The sequence below is a fragment of the Lutzomyia longipalpis genome, chromosome 4 (genome assembly GCF_024334085.1).
Source record: "Lutzomyia longipalpis isolate SR_M1_2022 chromosome 4, ASM2433408v1".
NCBI lineage: Eukaryota > Metazoa > Arthropoda > Insecta > Diptera > Psychodidae > Lutzomyia > Lutzomyia longipalpis.
Genome location: NC_074710.1, coordinates 12957236 through 12969678, shown reverse-complemented (window position 1 = coordinate 12969678; position 12443 = coordinate 12957236). Strand labels below are relative to the sequence as shown.

Below are 12443 nucleotides of genomic sequence, written 5' to 3'. Positions count from 1 at the left end.
AGTGATTAATTTTATTGTTTCTCCTTCTTCACTCTCTCTCTCATCTTGGAAGCACCGAGTGGACATTTTTTTTTCTCATTTGAACATTTTTTTCACTCAGAGATGTGGGGAAAAAAGAAAACATATAGGAAAATATGCCAAGTGGCATCAAAATAAATCATCTCACTCAGCAAATCACACACAGAGGAATGACGAGATCGTGTCGAGAGACTTTTTTTCAACGTTCCCCTCAGGTTCTTTTTTTATGATTAATCTTCTTGTTAATAACTTTAGGAGATCACTGAAGATCTCTGTGCGATAAAAAAAAGGTGTAAGATTTTTTGTTAAAGAAATATTTCAATTAGCAAATTCAGTTTTTTGGGAAAGAAAACAAATCATTAAGTGCAAACGGATAGGTATCTACTCTAGATCATTTCAGTGATGTAGCTGAGGAAGCTGTTTTGGTGTCCAAAATCTCCTGAGAGACACATGATTTTTTTAATCTTATTTTTATTCCTTTTTTAAATTTTTATTTCTGAAAATTTCATAAAGGAGATTTAAAGGACATAACAATAACATTGTCAAACGTTAGAAAATAAATGCCAAACGTTTAAAAAGAAAGATCTAACAAAAGAGATACCTACATAAAATATAATAAAAATTATATAAAAAAGAAATAAATTATTAGGAAAAAATGTCAAAAAAGCGTAAAACATTTTATTTTTCCAAACTTTTATAAGTTTTATTGTTTTTACGAGTTACAAATGCATTAAATTCAGGCAAAAGAGGCCAAAGAAGACGTTCTGACTGAGAAAAGTCCTCTGAGAAAGCATTTTTTTCAGAATAAATATCGTGATAAAAAGACCGCATGTTTCGATGTTTCAAGTGGACGCGAAAGGGTTAAATATTGGAATTGAATATATTTATCATATTAACAGATATTTTCAAGGATTTTAAAGACTGGTTAAACGCTAAAATGTAGCAAAAACGATAGAAAGAAAAAACTTTAAAGTAGTTTAAAGCGTTAAAATGAACGTCAAACGTTTAAAAAATAACGTCAAGCATAAGAATAACTGTCAAACGTTAAGAATGGGAAACGCATTAGAAAAAAAAATCAAACGTTAAACATTGAAAGAATCATAAAACAGTAATAATGAATTGAAACGTAGAGAAGACAAAATAATAACGCAAAACATTAAATTTAATATCAAACGTTAGAATTGCACAAATAATGTCGATACGTGCTAATTCTAATGCAGCATTAGCCGTTGTTTCGGTTTTGAATTGAATGATCTCAATCTTCATAAACTTCTACCTCAATCCTTTCCTTAAGCAATTTGTTGCCTCCTTTTACTTCAACCTTGTCTTCAGACAATTCTTTTCTTTCAAAACCTCCTAGAGAATAAATTTCTAGCTACCCCCTTGCTAAAAATTCAACAAAAAGATTTTTTTTTATTAAATCTGTATAATTTATTAAAAACTTTATTTACAAATATACTTCACAAAAAAGCATTAAAAAATAAATCAACATCACTACAGCATTTGATTGTGATTTGAGATTACAACCTATGCGACATCATTCTTTGAGCAACTCTCTGGAAAATGGATTCAAATTGAATTGAGGAGGTTTTCCCGGCAATTAATTCTTTCGGTTCAATGTGTAAATTTACGATCTTGCCAAGTGACTTATTTTCCTTTTGAATGTCTTCTTCTCCTGGGGTGTTACTGGGAAAGACATTTCAATCAGCAAGGAATTCTTCTTTAGCGTTCACGCCCAAATTAGAGCACGAAATGACATTCAAAATTGCTTCTCAATTTATGGTATTACATCCAATTGTAATAAAGAACTTTTTAAATAACATTCTGACTGTAATTTTCACAACAGGAAATTCGGTAAAATGTTAAAAAGAAATTTTAATTAAGTGAAATATTGAGCACAACGTGTTGATTGATGGCTATCTACACGCAGTGAGTGGTCGATAAATGGCTAATCTCGACCCATTAGATCACTGTTGGGGCAAATATTTGAGAATATTGTGTCTAATCATTGTTGATCCTGCTCTAATCAAGAGAAACAAAACAAAATGCTCTCTAATTTGGAATAATTATGATCATTTTGAGTCCCGCCATGGGTAGATGCTGACTCAGGCTGCGACATAACTGATTTCCACCGGATCGCGGTGAATTGAGCCAGAGCGCGGGAGGTGCGTGTACCAGAGATGAAGCCAAAGAGATGCCTCTTTTGCTTTTGATATCACTGTGCTAATTGAATATCGTATTTTGTATCCTATTGAGCGTCTCGTTTCTTTACTTGAGCTCATTTTTTTTTTGGAGAAATTGCTATATACGTTAAGTCTTGCTAACTGGTGGTACCCCATCGGGATGCGCAAGATTCACGTCACTCGTTGTGATTACAACAGCGAGATTATCCACACCATGCTTATTGTCCGTTCCGGATGAGATGGCGGAAACTTTCCGTGAATGTGTCTTCTTTTCGAAGAGCTGCGTAATACTCTCGAGATCGCGACCCTTTGTCTCCGGAACGAGGAATATCACAAAGAGCACGCCGCAGATGCACATTACGGCGTATGCCCAGAATGTCCCGGCGGTGGTTATGGCACGCTGTAGTGGATGATATGTGAAGATTACGAGAAACATGATGAGGAGGTTGAAAGACCCCGCAAATGAGCTGAGGATGCTGCGTTGTTTTGTGGGGAAAATTTCACCCATAAGAAGGAAGGGGATACACCCAAAGCCCACGGAGAAGCCAATCATGAAGACAATGAGGCTCATAAGTGGGAGGAACCCGTAGTTGTGATTCCCACTGTCCGTTAAATTAAATGCAAATCCCATGGAGGTCATTGAAATGGACATCAAGGCACCGGAAATGATGAGCAGTGGCTTCCGTCCGAAACGGTCAACAACGAAGAGGGATGCAAAGTTGCTGAGAAGCTGCACCAGGCCCACAATAATTGTAGCAATATTCCCATTAATGGAACTTCCAGCACTCCTGAAGATCTCCACGGTGAAGAAGATCACAGCATCAATGCCGCTTAGTTGCTGGATCATAAGCAGGGTGAGACCCACAGCAAGTGGTAGGAGTACTGTCCTTCTACACAGTGCACGGAAAGAGTAGGATTTGTACAGTTTCACTTGATTCACTTGATCTGCAGTTGTTGTGAAGCCCGACAAGACTAGCCATTCTGCCGAAACATCAGCCTCGGGGATCTTCTTTTTGGACTTCAGCCACACTGGTGACTCTGGCAGGTAGAGAATGGCAAAGAATTGTACCACAGCCACAGCACAGGCAAACCAAGCTTGCTGTCGCCACGGTAGGAAGCTCCCAATGACGTAGGAGAAGACAATCCCGAGGGACATTGAGATGGAGGGGAATGATGCGAGTACTCCGCGAATCTTCGGATCACTGCACTCACTGACGTAGATCTGAGCTGAGGGCAGGGTGATCCCGACTGCAATTCCCGACAATGCACGGCCAATCATGATGATTTCCCAGCGCTGGGCTAGTGCAATAAATGTCCATGAGACAACCCAAATGGGAGCAGCAAGGAGGACGGAAAACTTCCTACCCAGACGGTGCATAAGGACGGCTGTGATGAGGCTACCAAAGAAGGCACCCAGAGGTGGCACAGAGCTCACCCATGCCTCAATATGTAAGTCCGGAAGGAGTTCCGGAATTGTGTCTTTGATGGACGGAATAGCAGGTGCGGAGAAGCCACGAACAAGGCCAATTCCGAAGTACCCCAGAGAGACACATAGCGACAGGATTGTCTGCAAAAAAGAAAAGAAAGAGCAACTGATGAGTTTCTATTTCAAAATCAGCCTCAAGTTTTTCTAGGTCAGGCCTAAGTTTATTTAAACTAGGCTTTAGTTTTTTATGCTAGGTATCAGTTTTCTGAAGTCCAGACCTTTAAGGGTTTAAGGATTAAGTCAAGCCGAATCGGGACAAATTAGGATTTTGACGATCAAAATATCCTTTTGGCTATCTTATGTAATGAATTTCATAAAAATCATTTAAAATTAATTCAGCCATAAAAAAACTTAGTTCCAGCTTAAGGAAAAATTAGGTTTAACTAAAAAGAAATAAATTTGATCTAAAAATTTATGGTTGATTTAATAAAATCTAAACCAGACTTCACGCTAAAACCTATATTTTGGCAAAAAAAACTTCCTAAGTAAAATAAAAGTAAAGCCTGTTTTAAGTAGGCTTAAACCAGACTCAAACTCATTAAGTCTAGTTCAAAAAATCTATATTTAGCCAGAAAAACTTGGTCCAAGTCAAAAAAAAAAAACTAAACCCTGTTTTAAAAAGACTTAAGTCTGACTTTAAAACCTTAAAACTGTACCTCAAAAAATCTGTAGGTGGTCAAAAAAACTTAGGCCCGACTTAGGAATCTTAAGCCTGATTTTATAGTGAATTTCACCCCAAGTTAGCTAAATTTTATTAGTATACATACATACATAACGTATATAAGAACATATATTGTCCTTATCTCGTTCTTATAAAACTATTCAAAAATATTAACTGAAAATTATGTGAAAAGTATTTAAAAAAAAAAAATCTTTTCCTTTAAAAAATCATTTTCCTAAAGTTTAGGTAAGATCAAAACATAGCAAAATGGATAAAATTTTCATTGAACTATATTCACCTGGAAAAAAACCAATGAATCAGATTCTTCGGATATAAAACGAAGCTTAAATTGAAAGAGCAAATAAATAACTTTCTTTGCAAATAAATTCAACAACGCTAAACAATTTGACAAATGTTCTTGTTTATTTTAACACACGGTATACTCAATTGTTGGAGTAGTGTATACAGTGTTTACTCGCGTAATTTCACTGCATTTCGCACCATTTTATCTGTTCTCTTTTTGAAGCCACCTTGCTCAAGGGGGGAGAAGAAGAAAGAAGTTCCATGATAAAATTATCCAATTTGACCCGAAAATCGACACCACCCGCTAATTTTAAATTGCGCCCAATTATTCACTTATTCAGTGAGTTTTGTTGGAATTCTTTTCTCTCTCTACGTGTTGAGGATCGAATGGAAAGCACAAAAATTTTTCTTATTTGTCTACAAAATTTCCGGAAAATTGCTTCAAATTACAGAGAATTGTGTACAAACAGAGAATTAAGAAGAAAAAATATTTTAGCATCTCCGCATCTCCCGCTAGAACGCAATGTGACTCAATGGGTGGTAAAAAAGAACATTAAACTGATTTGCTTAGAAAAAGGAAAATTAAGTTGAAAATTCACGACCAAGTGCTAATGAGCATCGTCACGCGACCGATTAATTAATCTAACGTCACATTTTTAGAGATCATCACACCGGCGCGGAAGTTACCGTATATTATTTAATTAGAATTTTAGCTTCTTTTTTTATTATTTATTTATTTATTTTAATTTTTTTTTAAGAAAAAAAGAATATTCTGCAAAATGGCGTGCATGGAAAAGTTCTCATTACAATGACGTCAAGGTTTTGCGAATTATTTAAATGAAGCGCACAGAGAAATCAAAGTGTTGCGTGTAACTTGAGGAATAATTGAGCAACAGAAGAAGATTGAAGATTTTTTTCTGGGGGACACTTGACAGCATCAAATTATTCAAATTGCAACTTTTCCTGCTGAATTCATCATCAGATTTTTTTTCCTTTTCAATGTTTATTGTTCATAAAGATATTAAGAAAATAAAATAAATTTTCTATTAGATTTTTTCCACATAACGTCTGCATGTTATCACCTGGCTTTCTTTTATGAGTTTGATATTGATAAAAGTACTTTAGACAGACATAAAAGAGCTTTAAAAATCACATACTTCAAGTTTTATAGCAATCATCACGATCTTAAAGTTTTATACAAATTTCTGCTTTTTTTTAGCGATGACCAAGAATTTTATTTAGGGCTTAACGTTTCAGACTCAAATTAAATTAAATTAAATAATTAAAAATATTAAATTTTAATCACTAAATTAATTAAATTAGTCTTTTAGAACATTTTGCACAAATTCTTAACATTTAAAATGAAGGTTAAAGTCACGAAAATCCTTATAAATTAAAATGAAATGAATTAAACTAACAATATTAGTACTAATATGCCAGTAAGGCGATTGATAGGATAGGTTCTCAGCTTGTATCCTTAAGATCACCAAAGATCAATTGAAAATTTGCTCCTGGATCCTGGATCAGAAGATTTTCAAATTTAGAAAAAATGTCCTCACGTTGCGTTGATAGCGAAAGCCCTCTACTACTTCGAAAGTCAAAGAACTATTTTTTCTTAATTACTCTAAAATTTCTTAAAAGATTTTAGCTGTGTTTCTTTCAGACACAGCTTTTGTGTACCGAGCAAAATCGAAAGTCGTCAGATCGGGCTCAAAAAACGTATGCGCCAAAAATAAGTTTTTTCCGGCCGGCCGTCCGGCCGGATCATAAACTTAAATTGCAAGAGAACGGTAATAGATGCAGACTTGCGGTAAACGGCAAAGTTTAAATATCGACATGAAGAAATCCGATTATGACGTCAAATTCACCCCCCACCCCCGCGTCCGCCATTTTGAATAACCCACAAATTTTGTTTTGCCTATATCTCAGCCCCTATTATAGCTAAAAATCTGAAATTTTTATATGTTGTAGGGGATATCAAGACCTTTCCAACGATACCTCATTTTCGAAAATCGGTCAAGCCGTTTAGTCAATATGGCCGCCACAATTTTTCATCGAAAATCGACCATAACTCGAAAACGGCTTGACCGATTTTGATCAACCCGGGCTCAAATGAAAGCTCTTAACAAGCCCTACAACTCTCTAGAACATCCGAAGTTTCAAAAGTGACCGCTAGAGGGCCAAAAATCAAAAACAAAATTTTTGATGAGTTTTCGATGAATATCTCGAAAACGCCATTATCGATTTGGTTCATTTTTTCAGATATTGTAGCTGATTATATTATCTACCACCATGCCAAAAATGAAGAAAATCTATGTCGCCGTTCTCGAGATATAGCCTTTCAAAGTTAGCATGTCATATCTCGGGTTCTACAGGTCCGATTTTGATCAACTCAAGCGCAAATAAAAGGTTTCGTGAAGCCCTACAAATGTCTAGAACATCGCAACTTCGAGAAATGACCGCGAGAGGCGCTAAAGTCAAAATCAAAATTTTCGAAAATTTCGAACTCGAATATTTCGAAAATGCCATTATAGATTTACCTCATATTTTAATATGTTATAGTTGAGGTTAAGACCTTTCTAACGATAGCTCAAACTCGAAAATCTATGGAGCCGTTTCCGAGATATGGCGTTTTAAAGATTTCTTGGGGGAAAACTTTGCAACTTTTCTCGACTGCGCGTATTTAAATTAATTTTATTTAGAAGTGAGAAAAATGGCCCAATGTCGGGCTTTATAGTAACTCTTCTAGACAGAACAATACAATAACTATCAAACTCATAAAAGAAATTAGTAACTTCAAAGCGTTAAACATATTGTGAATGTATACCTATCTCCTTAATTTAATTGGTCAAATCTAACCGTAAATTACCAACAAAAAGAATAGCAAAAATAAACAAAACTCGTGATACCGTCAAAATTGGTTTTAACTGGATAAGAATGAAGCATAAAATAATGCGAGGAGTGCAATTATCGCACTTGATAGTCTGATGATAGAAGAACTATTATTTCCACTTGATCCCACATTCATTTAACAAACAAATTTTTGTAATTTTCACCATTATTTAAAACCATATAATTCGCATAAATCTCCACAATTGAGTACACATTGTTTATTTTTTTAATGTTTATTTGTTGGGTTTTTGTGGGATGTTATGGACTTTGGAATCACTTATGATCACTGAATGGTTGAGAAAATTGAAAAATAAAACTGATTTTAAACCTTTCAAAGGTCAATAGAGATAATTAGGGCAGGTAAATCTGTGAAAATGCCATCCCTACTAATTTCTTAATTTTAAAATAAATATTTTTCTGGTAATGATGAGTTATCACGGATTCTCTGTTTAACTCTCACAATAATCCGTTTAACTCTGTAATTTAAAATGACTTCCGTATAAACTTTCAACGATTATGAATTATTTTTAGACTGTGGCTAAGTTACGATTTTATCATAAAATTGCACGAAAAGATAAACACTCGGATAAACAAATGAAATAAACATTTAAAACAATCCCATTTAAGCGCAGGTAAACAACAGATTTAATTAAATTCTCAAAAAAAAAGAATATTTTGTCACTGAATTGGACGTTAATTGATGAATAAATTTCTTTTTTGTGCAATTTTGGAAAATTACACCGTAAAACTTCTTTTTCCTTGAGAAGCAATTTGAGAAGTCTTCCGGAGGTAAATTAGCTACCTGACATTAACAAAAAAAAATCGTAAATTTCGATTGTTGAACTTTCGTATTATGCTTTTCAATAATTATTTTTGTAATCGGATGTTGTGGGTGATTTTTCCTTCATTATTTCTTGAATGGTCCCAGACTCTGAATTCCGTCAGTACTTCCTTAATTTGTACAAAAAAAGAGTATAAGTACATAACGTAATTTGCTTCTAGACTGAGAATAAATACATTAATATTAAATTAACCCAGATATGTCCGTTGTACGAATTCTAGATTAAATTGTTTAATAATGAAATCAAGCTTAACCTTCATTGTACAAGAAAAATATCTTCAACATTCTGGTTAAAATGTTGTGAAAGAAGTAATATTGATTTATTCACTATAATTAAATCATAGTAAAAGCGAGAAGATTGATTTTTAACCCTTTCGTGCATCACTACAAATATTGTAAATTCTTTCTGTAAGAATGAATGCTCATTAACCTTAAAACTTGTATGGAAAATAATCTGAAATAACTAAAATTTGTTAACCCATATTCAAGCAGAATTCTTAATATCTTGACCTAAATATCTCTATGCGGATATAAACGTTCATTTCATCAAGGTTAATTTCAAATGCCAAAAAATTTTATTTTTGTGCAAAATATATGCTCAACGTGAATAATTTTGCAGACTGTACAGAGTAAGATTTACATTTCATCATTAAATTTTTCTATTTTAAAATTAATTTGAGAATCATTTGGAATCATGTTCTTGTTTTTTTTTCTATGAGTAATGATTTTATCTAAAGAATATTGACGCTTTTATATCCAAAATAGTGTTTTAACAGTGCACAAATTAATAAAATCATGAAATTGTTTTATTCATTCATGTTCGTCCCAAGAATATTAATTTTATTGAACGTAAAAGTTTAGAAAAAATCATGAAGAGAGAAATTATTTTTTCTTCAATTTGTATTTCCTATTTGAATTTTTTAATGTAAATTTAAATAGTTAGATTTCGAGGACTAAACAATAAAGGGCGCCGAACAGACTTACGACTTTTTATTATTTAGCCTTCGATTTGTATTGCTGAAAAACTCATTTTTACTCAGTTTTTTTTTTAATTTAAAGAAAATAAAATCCAAGTATTATTCATGTGAAAGTTACTGATTAATGTAGGAAAATAATCATCTAGATTCTAATTAGTTGGTGTTCCACTTCGTGGCCAACACCAAGTATTGTAATCGTCGGAAAAACCGACCACCTCAGATCGGGCTCAAACTTGGTATGAGCACGTTTTAGACATCCCACATTACGAAAATGGTGGTGGAAAAAAAATGTTCCGGCCGGCCTGCCGGCCTCTGCGCTAAACTTTGCCTTATAGCTCGAGAACGGTAACAGATAGAGACTTCCGGTTTGAAGTTTTCTATAGAAATGTGGGTGTAAAATTTCATTTTTTCGCATTTTCGAAATCCAAGATGGCCGCCGTCTGCCATTTTGAACTACTGTCAACCACTTCCCTTATAGCTAGAGATCTGAAATTTTAGTATGTTGTAGAGCTCAGTGAGACGTTTTCATCGATAATTCATACTTGAAAATCGGTCAAGCGGTTTAGCAAATATGGCGGCCTAAAGCAAAAAGTGTTTTTTCAATATAACTCGAGAACGGCTTGACCGATTTTGACCATCTTGGTATCAAATGAAAGGTATTGAGAAGCCCTACAACTATTTAGAACATTTCAAGTTTCAAAAACATCCGCAAGAGGCGCTAAAAACAAAAACAAAAATTGCCTATCTTTAAGGGGCTATATCTCCGAATCCCCATTAGGCAAATCTTTTAAATTTTGATATGTTGTAGCCTGACTTAATATCTTTCATCAGTCCAAAAATGAAGAAAATCTATGTCGCCGTTTAGAAGATATAGGCATTTGAAAAATTCTTAAATTTGAAAAGTTCTAAGGGCCATATCTCTTGAACGGATTGTCCGATTTTGCTCAATTTGGTATCAAATTAAAGGTTTTGCAAAACTCTACAACTTTCTAGAAGATCAGAAACCTCTAAAATCATTCCTTCGGGACAAAAAATGCCAAAAATTGTTTTCGTAAAACAAAAAGCCGCCATTTTGTGTTCTGGAGGTGACCTTGAAAATTAGTGAAATTTATATCAATTTATAGCCTGTTTTAATACCTTTCCAAAACTGGTCAAGAAATTTCTGTAAGTCTTATAGAACTTGAGATATGACCATTTTTATCCATCAAATTGCCGAATTTTACAAAAATAATCAAATTTTTCTACTAATTCTGCTCACAAATCGCATTACAACGCATAAACAAACTTCTACACGTTGTGGGACACCAACTCTTATAACTGGACGCGTTATGATTGACTTTTTTGTTTATTTTATTATATTTTTTATGATTCTGAATATTATGATTCTGAATAATATAATTTTTTAGGAATAATTATTTTGAATCATAAAATTCTTAAATTACTTAATTTAGAATTTTCTCTGGAAATCTAATGAAGTAAAAAATCCTTCCTAATGGATTTATTATAAACTTTTCTCCAAATTGCATAACAACTGAATCACACTGCAATACCTATGGAAATTTCACCAATTCCTCCACTTTTTTTAAGGAGGGATCACGCTAAAATTTTGCGACGTGCATTTCACATTTAACACCTCAAACTCCACTTATTGAAAATTTAAAAAAAAATTGCAAACCGTTGGCAAATTTATGTGTGAATTGAAAATTATTTAAGCCAACACCTTAATTTGGTAACAAAAGTCAAAGAACTTTTTCCGTATTAAAATAAATCTAAATAAAACAAATTGAATTTGAAAGAATGATGAGATTCGCTCTTTGAATAAAATGTAATTTTTCTCATCATGCAAAGTTGTGCAACTTTAAATTGCACTTGAATTCAATCTTTGTCCAAAACAACATATTTTTCCAATTAAACTTGACATCATTGCAAATTAAATGAAAAAAAAATGAAAACCTTCACGAGGGAGTTGCATGATGTCAATTTTTTTTTAATTTGGCGGGAAAATCACAAAGCACTCACTTGTCTGATTGCAGCTTTCGAGGGTGGAGTCATCTTGAGGGATGATGTTGATTTCTTTTTTTTTTTAGTTTTCACACGAATTATTCAGCTCAGAGAACAAAACTAAGTTTATCTTTCTGCGTGAGGCAGTAAAGTTTTGCAGAACTCTTTGCTCAATGCGAAGAACTTTTTGTTTTGGGTGCAAAAGTTGGGTCAATATTTCAACATCTCTCTCTGGAGTCCACGACGAAACTGAAATGATTTGTAAACTCACATCGCTTTTCCAAAGCTTTTGCGATATTGTTGACAATCTCATTAAAATGTTGTACGAGATGGGGCCTCTATGCCATCACCCATCTCACCACAATTGGAAGATTCACGTACATTGTTGTGATGCGCTTATATATAATTTTTTTTTGCTATATTGAAAGATACGCTCAAAATGTCACTCACCGTGCCTAATACAATTTGAAAACCACTAAATTGGACTTCTTATTGAATTAAGTGTATTCTAACAAATCCTCCTGACGTGACACATTTTTTTTCTACAACACACTGGGACACCTCTATGTTTGAATTATTATGATGATTTTATGATGATTTTTTTACCGATAAGTTTCCAACAATTTTCTATTGTTTAACACGATTGGAATGCACGTTATAGTTGAAAAGATAAAAAAAGAGGTTTAGTCACTGATGTATGGAAAAATTCATCTTACAAGGGAGGAATAGAGACGTGATTATTATTCTTGTAAAGGTTTAAAAAAGAAGAAGAAATCACCAAAAAAAATCTTCCCATTTCCACGCTGAATAGTCAAGAAGAATCGGCAAGGATTGTCTGGGGATTGTCACAAAAATTAAACAATGACGTCACAATGTATTCTTTTCTCATTTTTAATGCATCAAGTATTTATGCTAACTCTTTTACTGATTTTTGATAAGAAATCTTTATGCATTTTTTTTTAAATTGGCAAAAAAGGAAACTGGTGACGTAATTTTATGTAAATCTTTGCCGGCTTTTCCTAACTAATTTGAAATGGAAAAATGTGAAAACTCGGCGATTTCTTTGTAATTTTTGATAGCC

At 33.6% G+C, this 12443-nt stretch overlaps 1 protein-coding gene across 1 annotated transcript; it reads right to left on the bottom strand.

Annotated features, from left to right (window-relative positions):
- Positions 1-1424: 1424 nt before the first annotated feature.
- On the bottom strand, positions 1425-11716 carry LOC129796437 (facilitated trehalose transporter Tret1-like). Its single transcript, XM_055838354.1, has 2 exons — positions 11381-11716; positions 1425-3768 (listed from the first exon to the last, which is right to left on the bottom strand). The coding sequence occupies exons 1-2, from the start codon at positions 11411-11413 to the stop codon at positions 2329-2331; spliced, it is 1473 nt and encodes a 490-aa protein (XP_055694329.1). The 5' UTR covers positions 11414-11716; the 3' UTR covers positions 1425-2328.
- Positions 11717-12443: the final 727 nt, after the last annotated feature.

Bases quoted from the DNA above. Each gene is read 5' to 3' on its own strand.
- LOC129796437 (XM_055838354.1), bottom strand. From the start codon at position 11,413: ATGACTCCACCCTCGAAAGCTGCAATCAGACAA. The intron at 3,769-11,380 runs GTGAGTGCTTTG...TCTTTTTTGCAG, and splicing joins CGAAAGCTGCAATCAGACAA to ACAATCCTGTCGCTATGTGT.